This window comes from Tyto alba, unplaced genomic scaffold (assembly GCF_018691265.1).
Source record: "Tyto alba isolate M040663 unplaced genomic scaffold, T.alba_DEE_v4.0 Super-Scaffold_1000006, whole genome shotgun sequence".
Lineage (NCBI taxonomy): Eukaryota > Metazoa > Chordata > Aves > Strigiformes > Tytonidae > Tyto > Tyto alba.
The window spans coordinates 3,726,856-3,742,282 of record NW_024881272.1 but is presented as its reverse complement, the minus strand read 5'-3'; the positions used below and the strand labels follow the sequence as shown (position 1 = coordinate 3,742,282).

At 50.3% G+C, this 15,427-nt stretch overlaps 1 protein-coding gene across 1 annotated transcript in view; it reads left to right on the top strand.

Moving 5' to 3' along the window:
• Nucleotides 1–9,934, top strand: part of LAMC1 (laminin subunit gamma 1) — a 71,991-nt gene extending 62,057 nt beyond the window's left edge. The window contains exons 19-28 of the mRNA XM_042785551.1: nt 2,006–2,208; nt 2,633–2,712; nt 3,105–3,242; nt 3,439–3,583; nt 4,155–4,304; nt 4,703–4,817; nt 5,179–5,378; nt 5,606–5,764; nt 6,292–6,391; nt 6,816–9,934. Coding sequence (XP_042641485.1) covers nt 2,006–2,208; nt 2,633–2,712; nt 3,105–3,242; nt 3,439–3,583; nt 4,155–4,304; nt 4,703–4,817; nt 5,179–5,378; nt 5,606–5,764; nt 6,292–6,391; nt 6,816–7,072 — 1,547 coding nt within the window. The 3' untranslated portion in view covers nt 7,073–9,934. The remainder of the gene's footprint in view (nt 1–2,005; nt 2,209–2,632; nt 2,713–3,104; nt 3,243–3,438; nt 3,584–4,154; nt 4,305–4,702; nt 4,818–5,178; nt 5,379–5,605; nt 5,765–6,291; nt 6,392–6,815) is intronic.
• Nucleotides 9,935–15,427: the final 5,493 nt, after the last annotated feature.

Genomic DNA, 15,427 nt, shown 5'->3' with positions numbered 1-15,427 from the left:
GCTTGCTCAGAACATCTTGGGATAAAGCAGTTCTTGTTGGGATATCATCAGTGATCAGAATGAAGGCTTCAAAATCCTGCTGGCAAGCTTAATTATCCCACCATAAAGCGTATAATGTTCAGAAAAGTGCTGTTGTGATGGCCAGTAGCTATTTTTTCCTGTTTAATTCTGCTTCAAATTGATTCTTGTGCTGTCACCTCTGCCATAGGATGTGAGCAGGACGTTCAGCAATGGGGCAACGGTTTGTCCTTAGGTTCTTTTTCATGTATAAGCTGCTGAGTGTTATGGAGAAGAGCAACTTGAAGAAGACTATTGACTTTGCAGTAAAAGATGTTCACCTGGGAGTTGGTTTGGTGATTTCAGATCACTTTGGAAAAATCTGTCCCCTTTGCATGAAGCTGGGGAAAAGCTGAGGCGCATGAACGCTTGCGTTTGCTTGGGAAGATTCCTGCCAGTGGGAATGATCACTGAAGCTCTTGTCAGTTGGAGCTGAGGTAGCTTTATGCTGCCTGCTTGGCATCCATGCCTGGATAACAGTCCCACGTAGCAGGGTAGGAGGGCGGGGATTGGAGAAGGGTGAGGGAATGGATTGAGTTTTGTGGTGGTGTTTTTCATCATTCTTTCCACCTCTTAGAACCACAGAATCTTTTAAGTTGGAAAAGACCCTTAAGATTGAGTCCGAATGTTAACCTCACACTGCCAAGCCCACCACTAAACCATGTCCCTACGGGCCACGTCTACGTGTCTTTTTAAACACCTCCAGGGATGGTGACTCCACCACTTCCCTGGGCAGCCTGTTCTGAGGCTTGACAACCCTTTGGGTGAAGAAATTTTTCCTAATGTCCAATCTTAAACCTCCCCTGCTGCAAATTAAGGCCATTTCCTCCTGTCCTGTCACTTGCTACTTGGGAGAAGAGTCCGACCCCCACCTGGCTACAACCTCCTTTCAGGTGGTTGTAGAGAGCAATGAGGTCTCCCCTCAGCCTCCTTTCCTCCAGGCTAAACAACCCCAGTTCTCTCAGCTGCTCCTCCTAAGACTTGTGCTCCAGACCCTTCACCAGCTTTGTTGCTCTTCCTTAGCTAAGAGGCAAGTTTAAATGCAACAAAACCAACCCTTGCAAAAATCTGTGCGCACCTGTAGCATTTATTTGTGGTTTTCTATTTGCTGTGTAGTTTGTGGTATGTTTTTGAAACGTGTCAGACATTCAATACTGAAGATGTGCTGCAAGGTCAAGGCAACATATTTGGGAAAAACCTTCATTTTGGAGGCCTGCAGGCTTCTGCTTGTACTCCATCTCTTAAGAACTCTCTCACCTTTTCAGAAGTACTTGCCCCTGGTCATGAGGCACGGATCTGTGCTTTTATGACTTCATTATTAAGATGCTGATGTGGGGAGTTACCAGGTGGTCCAAAGATTTAGGGAAGTCTGGGGGGCTCATAGGTCCTACAGATTAGAGCACCAAGCCTCTATCCTAGCAGCTTTTGTCATCCCTTCGCTTTGGGGGGGAGTTTGGGGTGGATTTGCTATTCCGCCCATGGAGACTGCGTTTGGCTCGGGAGTAACCACCATTGCCCAAAGCAGGGAATAACATCCAGCCCCACTATTCTTCCATCTCTGCTTACCTCCTAGGAGTTCAGCTAAAGAGAATTTGCAAAGCAGATGTTCCACACCTCCTGAGGAGCAGCTCAGTTGTCTTTTTTTTAAGTCAATGACAGAGGTGAAACATCATTCTGGACACAAACTACCCCCATCAGAGTCAGTTCCAACACCCAGCAGGATTGTCTGATTAGTCGTTAATGACGTCTCATTTCTCATATTTGGTGCACATTCTGATGATGACTTTGATCTCAAGCTGACTGACTTACTGAACGGCTTTGCTGGTCCCCTTTCAGTAGGGGATTAACCTACCAATGTGTTGCCTGCAGTGGTAAGCTGCTGCTTCAGCTTCTCTTCCTGCTGTAATTAATTTTGCTTCCTCTCTTTCATACCGTGCGTTTCAGACAGTAGATCAGGGCCTGATGGATCGTCTCAAAGACATCAACAGCACTCTGGCAAGTCAGCTCAACAGGCTGAGGAACATCCAGGGCACGGTGCGGGAGACGGAGAGCCTGGCGGAGCAAGCCCGCGTGCGGGTGGAGGACACGGAGGATCTGATCAGCTTGGCTTCCAATATGCTTGAGAAGGCAAAGGTGGCAGCTGACAACGTGGTGAGTGTGCTGCCAAGATCCCACGTGGTGAGGAGAGGAGAGGGCCTTTCCTTCCTCTGCCCTCCAGTGTCTTTCACTGCTAGTCCTCTCTCTCATGCAGCAAATTGGCTATGGAAATACCTTCTCCCCTACCTGAGATAATGGGAAATAAATAAAGGAAGATCACCGGTGTCTGTTGTAGTTTGTATGTTAGCCCCTGCTCAAAGAAATCAACATAATAATCAGTAAAATCAATAAATACCAGAATAAATATCAGCACCTTTGTTTTTAAGGGGTAACCACTGGTGGAAACTGCACGGGCTTAAGAAAAAAACGTAGAGAAGTCAGAAATAGGTTAGACACATTTAGGTCATGACAAGAAATATTTAAAGGTGAATAAAGATGAAAAAAGAGCTTAAAGATTTCCATTTTTTTTCCCCTCCAGTCCATTACACCTCCGGAGTCAAGCGGGGACCCTAACAACATGACTCTCTTGGCAGAAGAGGCCCGTAAGCTGGCTGAAAGGTAGGCTGTGGCAAGACACATTCCTCCCAGGCCACATGAGAGCCCTGCTCTTCCCTGCAAGGGGAGGGGGAAGCAAAATTTCATTTGCTGGGTAAGAAGCACCCGCCCTTTGCTGAGTAAGAGGCTGGCAATGTGGGTGCATGCCTGTGTGTCACCGAGGGCAAACACGAGGCCTGTGGATGAGGGACGCGTACGGCCGTAGCGGTGCCTTTCAGCTGATCTCGTGGGCGCTGCTGGAGCGGTGCCTTGCTTGCAGGGATGGTCTCAGACAGCATCCTGCATACGCAGGTGTGGGTGAAGGAAGGAAAAGTAAGAGAGACTGAAATCTGGAAGAGAGAAACCACTGGCTGACAATTCTAATGGCGTTATTTTTCTTCTGTAATCTCGTCCAGACACAAAAAAGAAGCCGATGAGATTGTTCGCATAGCCAAGGCAGCAAATGATACTTCCACAGAAGCGTATCAGCTGCTGCTGAAGACCCTGGCTGGAGAAAACCAAACTGCACATGATATTGATGAGCTCAACCAGAAGTGAGTCAGTAACAGAAAATTGTTTTTATTTCCTGGCTCAGGAGCAGTGCTTAAAACTAAGATGCCGTCTGTAGCGTTGCATGCTTTGGGTTTTATGGGGGGTTGCCTTTCAATTTCTTACCCTCTCTGCTTTCTTAGTGAGTTCAAATTCTACAAAAAAAAACTGCGGTGTAACTGGATCCTTGGGTTTTTCTAGGTATAATCAAGCAAGGAACATTTCTCGAGACCTGGAGAAACAGGCCAACAAGGTCCTTGCGGAGGCAGAGGAAGCTGGAAACAGAGCCCTGCAGATCTACGCGAACCTCACCAGCCTGCCTACCGTGGATTCCGCGGGGCTGGAGGTACGTGCGGGAAGCGTCACGCACAGCATTTTCTGAAGATGAACGAGGACAAGCATTACAGCAGCGTGCTAGGTCGCTGGCATGCCGTGCGTTGCTCTGCTAATGTTTCTCTGCGTAAGAACGGTCTGTGGAATTTTTGTCCGTCTAGGAATAATCCAGACTTGTGCACTTCAGCTTTTAGGCAGGAGACTTGCATGCAGGATGCTGTGTGTGTAAACCGCCATCTCCCCCAACCTCTGAAGGACAAAAACCATGTTGTTTGCCAAACATCTTGGCTCGAACAGAGAAGTGCAGAAATCTCAGTTCCCTCTGAAGCCTGCGGAACTGCTCCCTCTCCTGTAGCGCAGTAGATTTTCTTGCACAGGAAACTGTTTGCAGCCTCTGTCCTTTGTTGCACTGACCCTCGTGGCATTCAGAGCTTTGAAGGCAAAGTTACAATTGTAGTTGTGAGGGATGGGAACCTGTCATGGCTTCTGCCTCTTTGGCCGTTCGACACTCTACCTCGGTTTGCCACCTCTTCAGAAATTCTTTAATATTCCAGAATCGGTTTGTTTCTGATTTCCACCTGCAGAATGAAGCAAATAAGATCAAGAAGGAAGCGGAGGAGCTAGATCAGCTAATTGCCAGGAAGCTGAAAGATTATGAGGACCTGAGAGAAGACATGAAAGGAAAGGAGCTAGAAGTGAAGAACCTCTTGGAGAAAGGGAAGACGGAGCAGCAGGTCAGTTCTGTTTTGTGCAGGCTTTTGTTCCCTGGAAGAAGCAAAGGATAACAAGTAACTGGCCAGATGTGTGAAAGATTTGGTCTTACTTCAGTCTTATCTGAGCGCTGCTTGTTATTTATGAGAATGCTGAAGAATGGTCCTGGAGAGGAGATGCAGAAACCTGGTAAAAGCAATAGCACTGAGGGTATGTGGGATTGTTTTTTGCCAGGTGTGGTGTTGTCTTTGCATTCAGGGACAGTATTCCAAAAGTACCTGAATTCACCTGGTTTTAGAGGAAGCACTGCCACTTGGGGATCAACCGTGTTGGTGTTTCGGGCTGAGCAATGCTTTTGATAGACTTAGGTGGTCATCCTTCAAAAGGTAAGAATGTGGTGATACCTCTCACGTCTCCTTAGACGGCAGACCAGCTCTTGGCTCGAGCAGACGCAGCGAAAGCCCTGGCTGAAGAAGCTGCTCGGAAGGGCAATGGCACACTGCAGGAGGCCAACACCATCCTCAGCAACCTGAAAGGTAAAGAGGGAGCACTTGCAGTGAGTCCTTTGGTTCCTCTGTGACGAGTCCCTTGGCAGTAGGGTGACTTGGTTAAATGGGCCGTGCTGTCGCCAGTACCTGGGCGTTGAGTGGGTTCTTTTGTCTTTATAGAAAAAACAGAAATGTTTTCGGTGACTAGAAATCTCCTTTTGTTTAAGCCCCTTATCTAGCGTCAGAAGGCGTGCGATAGGGCGAGCTGCAAGCGTATCATCCCCCATGCACCCGGTTTGCTCTTCGTCCCTCTAATGTCAAGGGGACGAAGCCTGGGTAGCCTGGTCACAGAAGCATCCCAAGGCCCTTCTGGAGCAAGTGATAAGAATCTGCGTTGCCCTTTTCTTAGATTTTGATAAGCGGGTGAATGATAACAAGACGGCAGCTGAGGAGGCGCTGAAAAAGATTCCTGCCATCACCCAGACCATCGCTGAAGCCAACAATAAGACGCGCCAGGCGGAGCTGGCGCTTGGCAACGCCGCTGCTGATGCCCGGGAAGCCAAGGCTAAAGCAGATGACGCAGAGAAGATCGCCGGTTCTGTTCAGAAGGTGAGTCCCCTGCGCTTCCGAAGCTCCCAAGGTACTGGTGTGTAACTGCATGAACTCCTCTGTTCCAGTGTTGCCTGGTGGAGCCCCCTGTGTCGTCTTCTGAATTCCCCACTCGGGAGCGCCGAATGTGGCGTGATAGGAAATAGGTGCATTTTGATGAAAAGGGTGGAAGGAAGGTTCCGCACCTTCACCACCTTTTTCCACTCCGTTGCCCTTGTTGGCTGTAGAGCGCTGCTGCTACCAAAGCCGAAGCCGACAAAACCTTCGCAGATGTGACGGGGCTGGCCAGGGAAGTGGATGACATGATGAAACAGCTGCAGGATGCAGAAAAAGAGCTGAAGCGGAAGCAGGATGATGCTGAGCAGGATATGATGATGGCGGGCATGGTACGTAATGCTGGCAAGCGGCAGCAGTGGCAAGGAGCTGCCTTCTCCCTCCTGGCCTGGTGGCGCAGGCTTTTTTCCCTCACTGCCCTCTTGCAAAGGCAGCACTGGGTCCAGCCAGGATTCGAGCTCTTCCAAGTTTTAATTGGGATTGAAAACATGAGACGAGCTAGGGAGCTGCTCTTAGGATCCCTGCTGGATTTTGAGAGCCTGTTTTCTTAATGTAACACTTTCCTTTTATTTTAACTGAAACCTGACTGTAGCCCTACTGATTCTGATCTGAATTTTCCGGCAAAATCCTGCTCAGTTGTCAGGGATCCCCATCCTGAAATCATCAGAAAACTGGTTATCTGAAGGTTGTCAGTCTTCACCAGCACTGTGATAAAGATCTCTTTGCGGGAGTGTTACCCTGGAGAGAGGAGCCAGGGACACGTGTGGCCAACTGCTTGGGCAGACCTGGGAGAAGGGCAGGCAACAGTTTCATCATCCCTACAGCCTTTTTTTGTGCTCTCATTTCTTACACCCTGCAGGCCTCGCAGGCTGCCCAGGAGGCAGAAGACAACGCAAGAAAAGCGAAGAACTCTGTGAACAGTTTGCTGGCTGTCATCAATGACCTGCTGGATCAATTAGGTAAGACTGTCCTTAACGAGCCGTATGACTTGGAGTGTTTTCCAGATGTGGCAGTGGCGGTGGCTGGCACGGTGTGCTGGCTTCCCTCTTGGTGCTGTGCAAGGAATCAAACGGGGCTGTTGGCTTCTAGAAACGGGGCTTGGACTTGTTTGGCAAGGACTTTGAGTCTTGTTATTTTTTTCTTTCCCGGGGTAGCCCCAAAACTCATCGTGCAGTGTTCAGTACCGCTTTTCTGCAAGCTGAGGAGTGTTGTTGAGGCACTGGGGGTGTAGCCCGTTCGGTTGGTGCCGTTTTAAATGCTGTTTCTAATGCAGAGGTGGCCCAATGGAGGTCTCTGTACAGGCTCAGCTGTGCAAGCACCCGAAACCAGAGCGTCAAAGCTTTTTTTTTTAAGGGACTTTGCTATTTGCTTCTGGCTTTTCAGGGCAACTGGAGACGGTGGACTTGAACAAACTGAATGAAATCGAGGGTACCCTGAACAGTGCCAAAGACCAGATGAAAGAGAGCGACCTGGACCAGAAAGTGTCTTTCCTTGAGAGAGAAGCCAGGAAGCAAGATGATGCGATACAGGCCTACAACAGGGACATTGAAGAGATCCTGAAGGACATTAGCAACCTGGAAGACATCAAGAAGACCTTGCCCTCTGGCTGCTTTAACACCCCGTCCATTGAGAAACCCTAAGGGTGCGCTGGGGGTGAGGGCTGTTCCCCCGGTGAGCGGTGGAGCGGTGGTTTGGCTATGGAGTGCCTTAACACACATTACCTTCTTCAAATCCCCAACTCTTCGCTGCTCGCAGCCACTGTTTTCTTTTCAAATCAGGATAAGTTGAAAGTGGTTTTTTATTTTTTTTTTTTAATTTTTTTTTTTTTTTAAAGAGAAGCAAATTAAATATCCGTCTTTGGGCATCAAAGGTTTTTTTTTTTTTTTTTATATATACAGATTGTCTTCCTGAGCACTCTGCCTTTGCCCTTTTCTCAGACACAGTTTCCCTTTGATTAGCGCAAGGATGAGAGATGCTCCGGACTCTTTATACTGTGGTTCAGAAATAACCATGTGAGCTGTATACAGCAAGGCAAAACTAACTCTACTTTCTCTCCTCTTTTCTCTCCTGAATTGTAAAGTCCTCGGTCCCAGAGCTCTCTGTCCCTATGAAGGAAGGGGATGGCTACCAAAGTATTACTGTAATGGCCAGTATAGCTGCACTCGCTCCTGACCCCCCTTCCCAACTTCCAACCCTGTGAATTTATTCCTTCTTACCGTTGACTAGTGGCCAATCTGACAGCGTTGGTAGCCTTGGACAAAATAGCCGAAGCCTCTTTCTGAAACGCTTTCTGTGATGATGCGTTGCTCTGAGGAAAACGCAGCCTCTGAGAGGAGCTCTTTGGGAAGACGGGATCTGGTGGAGCGGTCGGTCTGTCTTGCCAGCCCCACTCCTGGCCTGTGCAGAAGTTTTGGGTCCGGTCTGTCAGCGGCTCCCTGCCGGGTAGTCCAGGCTGGGGAGTGTGGAAGCCGTGAGCTGCGTTCCCACCTGTAGCTGTTGCTACTGACTCGCCAGAGGATCTGGTTTTTTTTTTGTTTTTTTTTTTTTTTTTTTAGCTTCTGAATTGCCCGACTGACGGATTGGTTTGCTCAAGCAGGAAAAGTGTTGCTGAAGAGGAGAGCTGCCATCCAGAGAGCTCTGACAGCTGCTCCCGCCTTCATGCTGAAATGTCTTTGGGTGGGGAAGGACGGGGCATGCAGGTGGAAATGAAAAGGTCTTTCTCCCATCTTTTTCCAGAAGGACAGTGGCATTTTTATATCTCCCAGCATTGCTCTCACCTTTGCCTGGGTTTTAAGCTGGCAGAGAGAGCTGGAGTTTACCGGTGCCCTCTTTTTTTTTTTTTTAATTTCTTTTTTTCCCTTTTTGCCTCCCGGTCACCGTGAAGCCACCGCAGCACAGGGACTTGAGGCCGGGCTCGGGTGGCAGGTCCGCATGTCACACACTGCAGCTCCCTCCCCAGGCCCTGCCTCCTCCCAGCTGCTTTACTGGTGCTGGGTGGGAGCGGCAGGGAGCCCCCCCCCGCTCCTCCTCTGAGACGAGAGCATCCTCTGCGGGTTCCTCCTGGCCTCCAGCCTGGCATCCCTCCCCCCTTCCTGAGATCCAGTATATATCTATCCTTAAACACTATGCAACTTCGTACGTTTGCGTAGCGGGGAAGAAATTATTATCTGACACACACTGGTGCTATTAATTATTTCAAATTTATATTTTTTTTTGTGTGAATGTGATTTTTTTTTTCTTTTTTTTTTTTTGTTTTGTTTTGGTTTTTTTTTAAATCATGATTATAGTGTGAGGAAGTCTCTCGTGTGTGCGTATGTGTGGTGTAAATATACTCAGCCATATTTCCAGAGTGGCACAGCCTGGCCTCCTCTATGTGCTTTCCCCTTGTGTAGCCATCGGGGCACGCGCACCGTATAGCGCTTCTCTCCGTATTATTCCCTTAGAGCTCGGTATCTCGCCCAGCTGGGCTCCCGCTTTCTTCCCTCTCCCGTGTCCTCAGCACCCCTGTGGGCATCAGCAAAAAAAAAAAAAAAAACCAAAACAACAAACCGAACCAATTTGCCTGTTGGGTGGGTGCGTTTCTCGCCCTCCCTCCGGAAGCCAGCCCCGAGCGCAGCGCCCCGGCCCTTGTCCCCAGGGACGCCGTGCCAGGAGGGGGGCAGGGGCTGGGGGCTCTGCGGCTGGGCTCTCGGGAGCTGTAGCGCTGGTGAGGGGAGACCGGACCCCAGCGCCGAGGAGGACGGAGAGCTGGATTATTTTGGGGGCGTTTAACAGGGCTGCGGGAGGCTCGGAGCACCCTCGGGCACGGCGCTGCGGGGCAGGGGGTGCTCCCTAGGCAAACCCCCGCATCGCGCTTGGGCCCCAACTCTTAGAGATCCTTACAGCTGCTCGGGCTTTCCCCCTGCCTGCAAACCTAGCTGATACCTGGAGGAGAGCTTGCCTGTGCTCGCCCGCGCGCGTGGGACGCCGGGGTGGGTGTCCTGGCCGGCGGCTCTGGTGGGATGGCTGGCTGTAACCGCGTCACCTCTCTGCCAAGGCTGTGAGAAGAGCGGATGCGAAGATGCGCGCATGCCCTGGCTGACCTCAGGCCTAAGGTTTCCTGCTTTCTTCTCTTTTTTTTTTTTTTTTTTTTTTTTTAATTTCTCAAGCTGTTTTTAACAGAATTTTATTTTTAAATAAAAAAAAAAAATCTTTATAAGCGATCTCTTAATCACTACTGCATTACAGCCATTATTCATTGTATAAGTCCAGTTATTTCTTTGCGTAATGTGATGACGTGACGGCTGCTGGTGGAGTGCTGGATGTCACGGGCAACGCGTGACAGTCCCTTCATCGCCTTATTCCTGACTGTGGCCCCTTCAGTATGTGCCTTCACTCCAGCTTTTTGCCTTAATCTGTGGTCTTGCTGTCTGGGGCGGTGAACAAAATGCAACACTCACAGTTTTTATGTATAAAACAGTATTTCTTATTTATAATAAAGTCTGAATATTTGTAAACCCTTATACCTTGGTGTTCTTCTGAGTATTGCTTTGGGGGGGGGGGGTGTTCACGGGGAATTGTTTCAGTTGTAAGGTTCGCTTCTCGCTTAATTAATCAGATGAGCTGGATTGGGGTGGGAGAAGGGAAAAAGTAATTCAGAAATTCGTGTGGTGGGCTGCAGATGGCCACAGTGGTAATGTTTTTTTCCACCCTGTCTGCTGCTCCATTGCCATGGCTACAATGAATTTTATGCTGCTGGTTTTCCAGGCCTTTAAAAAAATAAGATTATGTTGTTGGTGCTGCTGCTATTGGGGCTGCACTGTCTTCCTGCAAAGCCTTGGAGATTTGGGGGGGGGTGTGGGGGGGTGTTTCTTTGCAGTATAAGGGTAAAATCCTTTCTGATTTCAGCTGAACATAAGGGAAAGGATGGAGGTCCTAGCAAGAAGAGCAAAAACCCTAAATAAGCTGAAATTTCTCTACTGGGAACTGCATTAAGTCAGAGTACTCTGTTGTTCCATGGGGCCTGTCTGCCAGAGCCCAGGATAAATTTTATTCTTAAATTAAACAGGTTTTTTAATGTTAGGACAGATTACTGTGATAACAGACCAGCCAGTTCTGCAAACACACCCGTCTTACTGCTGCAGACTGGATTTTATTTTTCTCAGCAGAGGAAAAAGCACATGTCTCATTAACTTACATCAGAGCTAATCCCTTCTCAATTGGTGAGTTCTTTTCATTATTTTTTTTATTTCAGTTTGTCTAGCTTCAGCTTTTTGTTCTTCAACTATAATTGCCACTTGTGCATTTGTTTTCAAAAATGCCCCCCCGCCCCTTTTTTCTTTTTTTTCCTTCTTTTGGCCAGCCTTGCTGTTGAGCAAATCCCAGCTGGTAAAATCTGTCGGATGTTCCAGCTGGACTGTAGGTAGCGGTTGGGGAGCAGAGAATCGGGCAGTGGGTGCTGACCTTGCATGGGCTGTAGCTCCACGTGGAGCCTCTTGCCATTTTCAGGCTAAAATACGCGGTTTAGGAAGCAAATCTGTGCCTTTTATTTTATTTTCAGGCCACACTGCATCGGTGCTTGTCCGGTGAAGCCTGGGTGAAATCCCACACTAAGGTGAAGCCATTGGATTCTGTAGGTTTATGCTGGGTCTCTCAAACACTTGCATAACGTGGCCTGAAATGGGAGTTTTTTAAGGACAACGTGCTACTCCCTGCTGCAGGGAGGAGCAGACCCAAGGGAGCTCGAGAACTGCTTCCAGGCCACCAAAGTGTTCTTCTGACTTTCTGCAGTCCAGGTACGCTCCGCGGATGTTCTCTGCTCAGCGTGGGCTGAGCTTGGCCTCGGGGTGGAAGAGGAGGGACCTTGCTGAGGAGTGACCAAGCCATGCCCTGGTGGCTTTGGGTTTTTTTGCCTCCTCTCATTCCCTCTGGTTTTTCTCACCGTCCAAGTTCAAGCTCCATCATCTCTCCTGTGCTCTGGAGAAGCCAGAGGCTGATGTGGGGCAAGGAGGGCTCGGCGAGCTGGTGGCAATGGAAGGACTTGGGCAGAAGGGTAAAAATCGTTGGGGTGCTTCTCTCCCACTCTGCTGGGAGAGCTGCTTGAAGGTGGGGGGGGGGGGCTTGGGGTTTCACGGGCTGCCCTGGGGAGGCTGAAGGTCCAAGGAGCTGACCTCGTGGGGCTGCTGAGCCAGGTTCTCTCTCACTTCTGGGGAGGACGAGGTATTGCCAGGAGCTGGTAAGCGCTGGGAGCGACTGCCTGGAGGAGGAGGCAGCTCGCGTGTCCGCGTGGGTCTGGGGGAGGCGAAGAGGACCTGCAGCTGCCATGCCGAGCTGGCCGTGTGCCGTGCTCCCCAGCTACTGCTGGGACAACTCAGATGACATTTAGCCAACTGCTGAACCAATACCTTCCATCTGCCCCCCATCCAAGAAGCATCAGGCATGCTGTTTTGTTTTTTTTTAAAAAAGAAAAATCCTGTGGATCCCTGTGGCTGCAGCACACGGGGAAGGGAGGGGAGCGCGGTGGGATGGCACTGCCTTCTTCCCTCATCTCCGCCCGTCTGTCTGTCTGTCTGTCTCACCCTTTCCCCGCTATGGGCAGGGCAGAGGCGAGGCAAGGCCAGGCACGACACGACGCCCTTCCTCGCTGTGCCGCCGCTGCCCTGCCCTGCTTGCTCACCGTGACTCCCGGTGTCCCGCTCCTCTGCTCCGGGTGACCCTGGAGTTTGGCCATCGCTGAGCAAGGGCCACCCCAGCTGCCCGCCCGCACCTCGAGACCCACCAAAACCAGCCCTGAAACCAGAGGGTCACACCTGCTGAAGGAAGCACGTGTGTTTCTGAGCATGGAGGACACACACACACACATATATATATATGTATTTACATGCAGTGTTTGGTTTGGGTTTGTTTTTTTTTTTTTTTTTAAAAAAAAGAATCAAGTGATAATATCACAGCGCTTTAAATCCTGAGTTCTAAACCAGATTCTCTGTCTGGGAACAGTGCTGTATCAGGGAACCACCTCCGTGCCAGCACGGGGAAGGCGGCTAGGCGTGCTGGCCCCAAGCCTGCTTTGAGAAGCCCAGGGCACCCACCTGGCAGAGGAGAGACCGAAGTCCAGGTTTTATCGCTGCGCCGCGCGTTTGGCAATATCGGCATGGCAGGATCCCTGATTTTCCACGCTGAGAAAGTCCCAGGAGGCAGGTTAGAGTTTTACTGCTGGACTGGAGGAGAAACTCCCCAGGCTCGAAGCGGCTGGCAGTAGGTGGGTGCATGGTGGCAAAGACAGTGGGCAAACAAACAGAAAATATCTTGAGATAAGCCACGATCTCAACAAACCCCGAAGGAGAAGCGAGGCTGCCCGCAGAAGCAGCCCAGGAGCGGAGTTGCAGGAGGATGTTGCAGCTCAGAAGGTCCCTGGCAGAGGGAGGCTTGGGGCTGCCAGGGATGAGCTGGGCTGCAGGGACATGTACAACGTCCTGGTGCCCTTTGTCTGTCGTGAGCCACCAAAATGAGTTTTCTCCCTTGGATACATCAATAAAACTTGCTGCGGGGCTTTCACACCTCCATCACTTGCCACTGGCAAACAGCAGCAAAATTCAGATTATTATGTGGATTCAGACTGTCTTTGGAGCGGTTAATTCTGCCATGGTCGTGTCCTCAAGGACTGATAAACTTGCCTTCTTCTGCGGTGGTCTCCCTGCAGTAGCAGCTTTCTTAGCTCTGATATGAAGAATGAGCGTTGGATATTTTCAGGACTCTTCTTCTGTTGCACATTAAAAGGCCTGGGTTCTCTGGCAAAGAAAAACTGTTTCGTTGCAGTATCTGATGAGCACCACTGCTCTTCGTGCCTGCCATCATTTACAATTCTGATCGCTCAAAAAGGTAACATTTCTGTTAACCTCATTTATAGGAGACCTTTTCTAAATGGTGCTGTCGCAGCAATGGGTTGCAATAGGCAACCTTTGCTCTGTGGAGGGTGGTGGGCATCTGTTTGTTCCACATCTGGTGTGTACAGAAAATCAGGGCGCCAGAAAATATATTTTTGGTAGTCTCGTGACACACATTCATGTGGTTTTCAGGGGTGATCTTGAAGGACGGTGGAGGATGACTAGGTAAGAGTAACCTCAGTAAATATGCAGAAATGACTGGGGAGAGCGAGCTGTGTCAGTGCCTTGTTTGCAGAAGTGAAGTAAGAGGTGGGGTGATAACGGTGAGATAGAAGAGATAACATGGAGGAGACAGATAAGGGAAAAGCTTCCTGATGGTGAGAGCTGCTCTTCCAAGAGAGAAATCAGCCAAGGACTTGGGCTGGGCAGGGCCCAAGGGAGCTGCTGTACTGACAACGCTGCTGGAGGAGATGAGTTTTCCCGAGCAGAGTGGGTAGGAAGGACGCAGCAGAGATGTTTGGGGCGAGTGTTGTTCTTTAGAGCAGAAGTGCGTTTCATTAGAGGAATAAGTAGACCCTAACAACTGCCAAACTGGTGGGAACAGCATAAGCGATTTTGTCTCAATTCTTTAAACAAACAAACAAACAGATAAAACAACCTTGTGTGCCAAAACCCAACATACCACCAGCGCATTTGTGAAGGTGGGTTCCTTGTTGTGAACTACATGAAGATCCAGTGCGTGAAAAAAGGAAACAGTCCTGTTTATAAAAGAGAGTTATCTCACTCAGCGAAGGCAGGAGGTAAGATTGGCAAAGGGAGGTGCAAAGATGTGGTGAATTTGGGCTGGTTGCTCCCATGAGATCACCCGGAGCTGTGGAGGAAAGCCCTCTGAGTCAGCTCCAGGTGCACGAGTGTCTGGAGGCTGCTGGGCAGTGTAAGAGCCTCAAATGAGGACCTAAATGTTAATCACCCTGCGATGAGTAGCTCTTAATCAAGCAGTGTGTCAGCAGCGTTGGGTTGAGCTTTGGTCCCTAACGCAGAAGGTGACCTGAAAGGCAACTTGTGCCTTAGACTGGGGGCAAATTTGTTAGGGCTCTTCATTCCATCTAAAGATGCTCGTGGACCACTCGCGGTCACTTGTGACGGTATGTGTCCCACCACAGCAAGTAGGGGGGATGCTGTGATGCAGCACAAGGGCCCATCCTTCCTTGTGATCCTCTGGCGGGCTGCTTTTGCAGGTCGGGTGGGTGAGCCGGCGTTTCACCTATCCTGATGTTTGCAGGACTAGGAGGATTCTTGTCTTCAGATTTCTCTCTTCCCCTGTAGAAGTGGTCAGGTCCTCCTCCAAGTCAAAGGTGAGGAGCAAGGTGGAATTGGCCTTCGTGTCTTTGTGTGGCTCATTGGCTACTCCTGAGACCAAAATGCTAAGGGACCTGGAGCTGTGGAGCCCAGCTCCATCCCGGCTCCATCAGTGACCTCAGGCAAGACTTTTCCCCTCTCTCTCTCTATTCCTCGTCTTCTTTCTAGCATACGAATGGTTGTACTAGGTGAGGCCAAGGACCCATCTAACCTCATTGTCTCTCTCGGGAGCAAAGGCAGACAAATGTGTGTAATGATTCCCAGCCTCCACCCTATTTCTAGGTCTGGAGATTTCCTGAACCCGACGCTTGCCCGGTAAATCCCAACAGACCTGCTTTCTGAGTACGTGTCCTCGGGGTCTTTTTGGCCCCCCCCCAGCAGCCCTTGGCTCTGAGTCCCGCGAGTCACCTCTTCTGGCTGGTTTTGAGCCCTGCTTTTGCGGGTTGGTAGACTGGGCCTGGCTGGTGAGCAGGCAGTCTCCATCCCTTTCCCCCCCCCTCCCCTCCCCAGGCTTCCCGTGAGCTCATCATGTTTCATGTAGCTCCCTGCAAGCCTCCTGCGTGCCCGGGCAGCCCGGCTCTCCCCAGCCAGCACCGGTGCCCTGCCCGTGGAGGCAGCGACAGCGGGTGGGACGGAGCTGGGCGAGTGGGATGGGCAGCAGGGGCGGCTGCAGGGGCTCCAGCTGCATTTAATTTTTTTTTTCCGCTCCCACCCCGGGGAGGGTGCAGGCAGGAGGTCCTCGGGGTGGTGCGTCCCGTTGCCGATGGCGTGTGC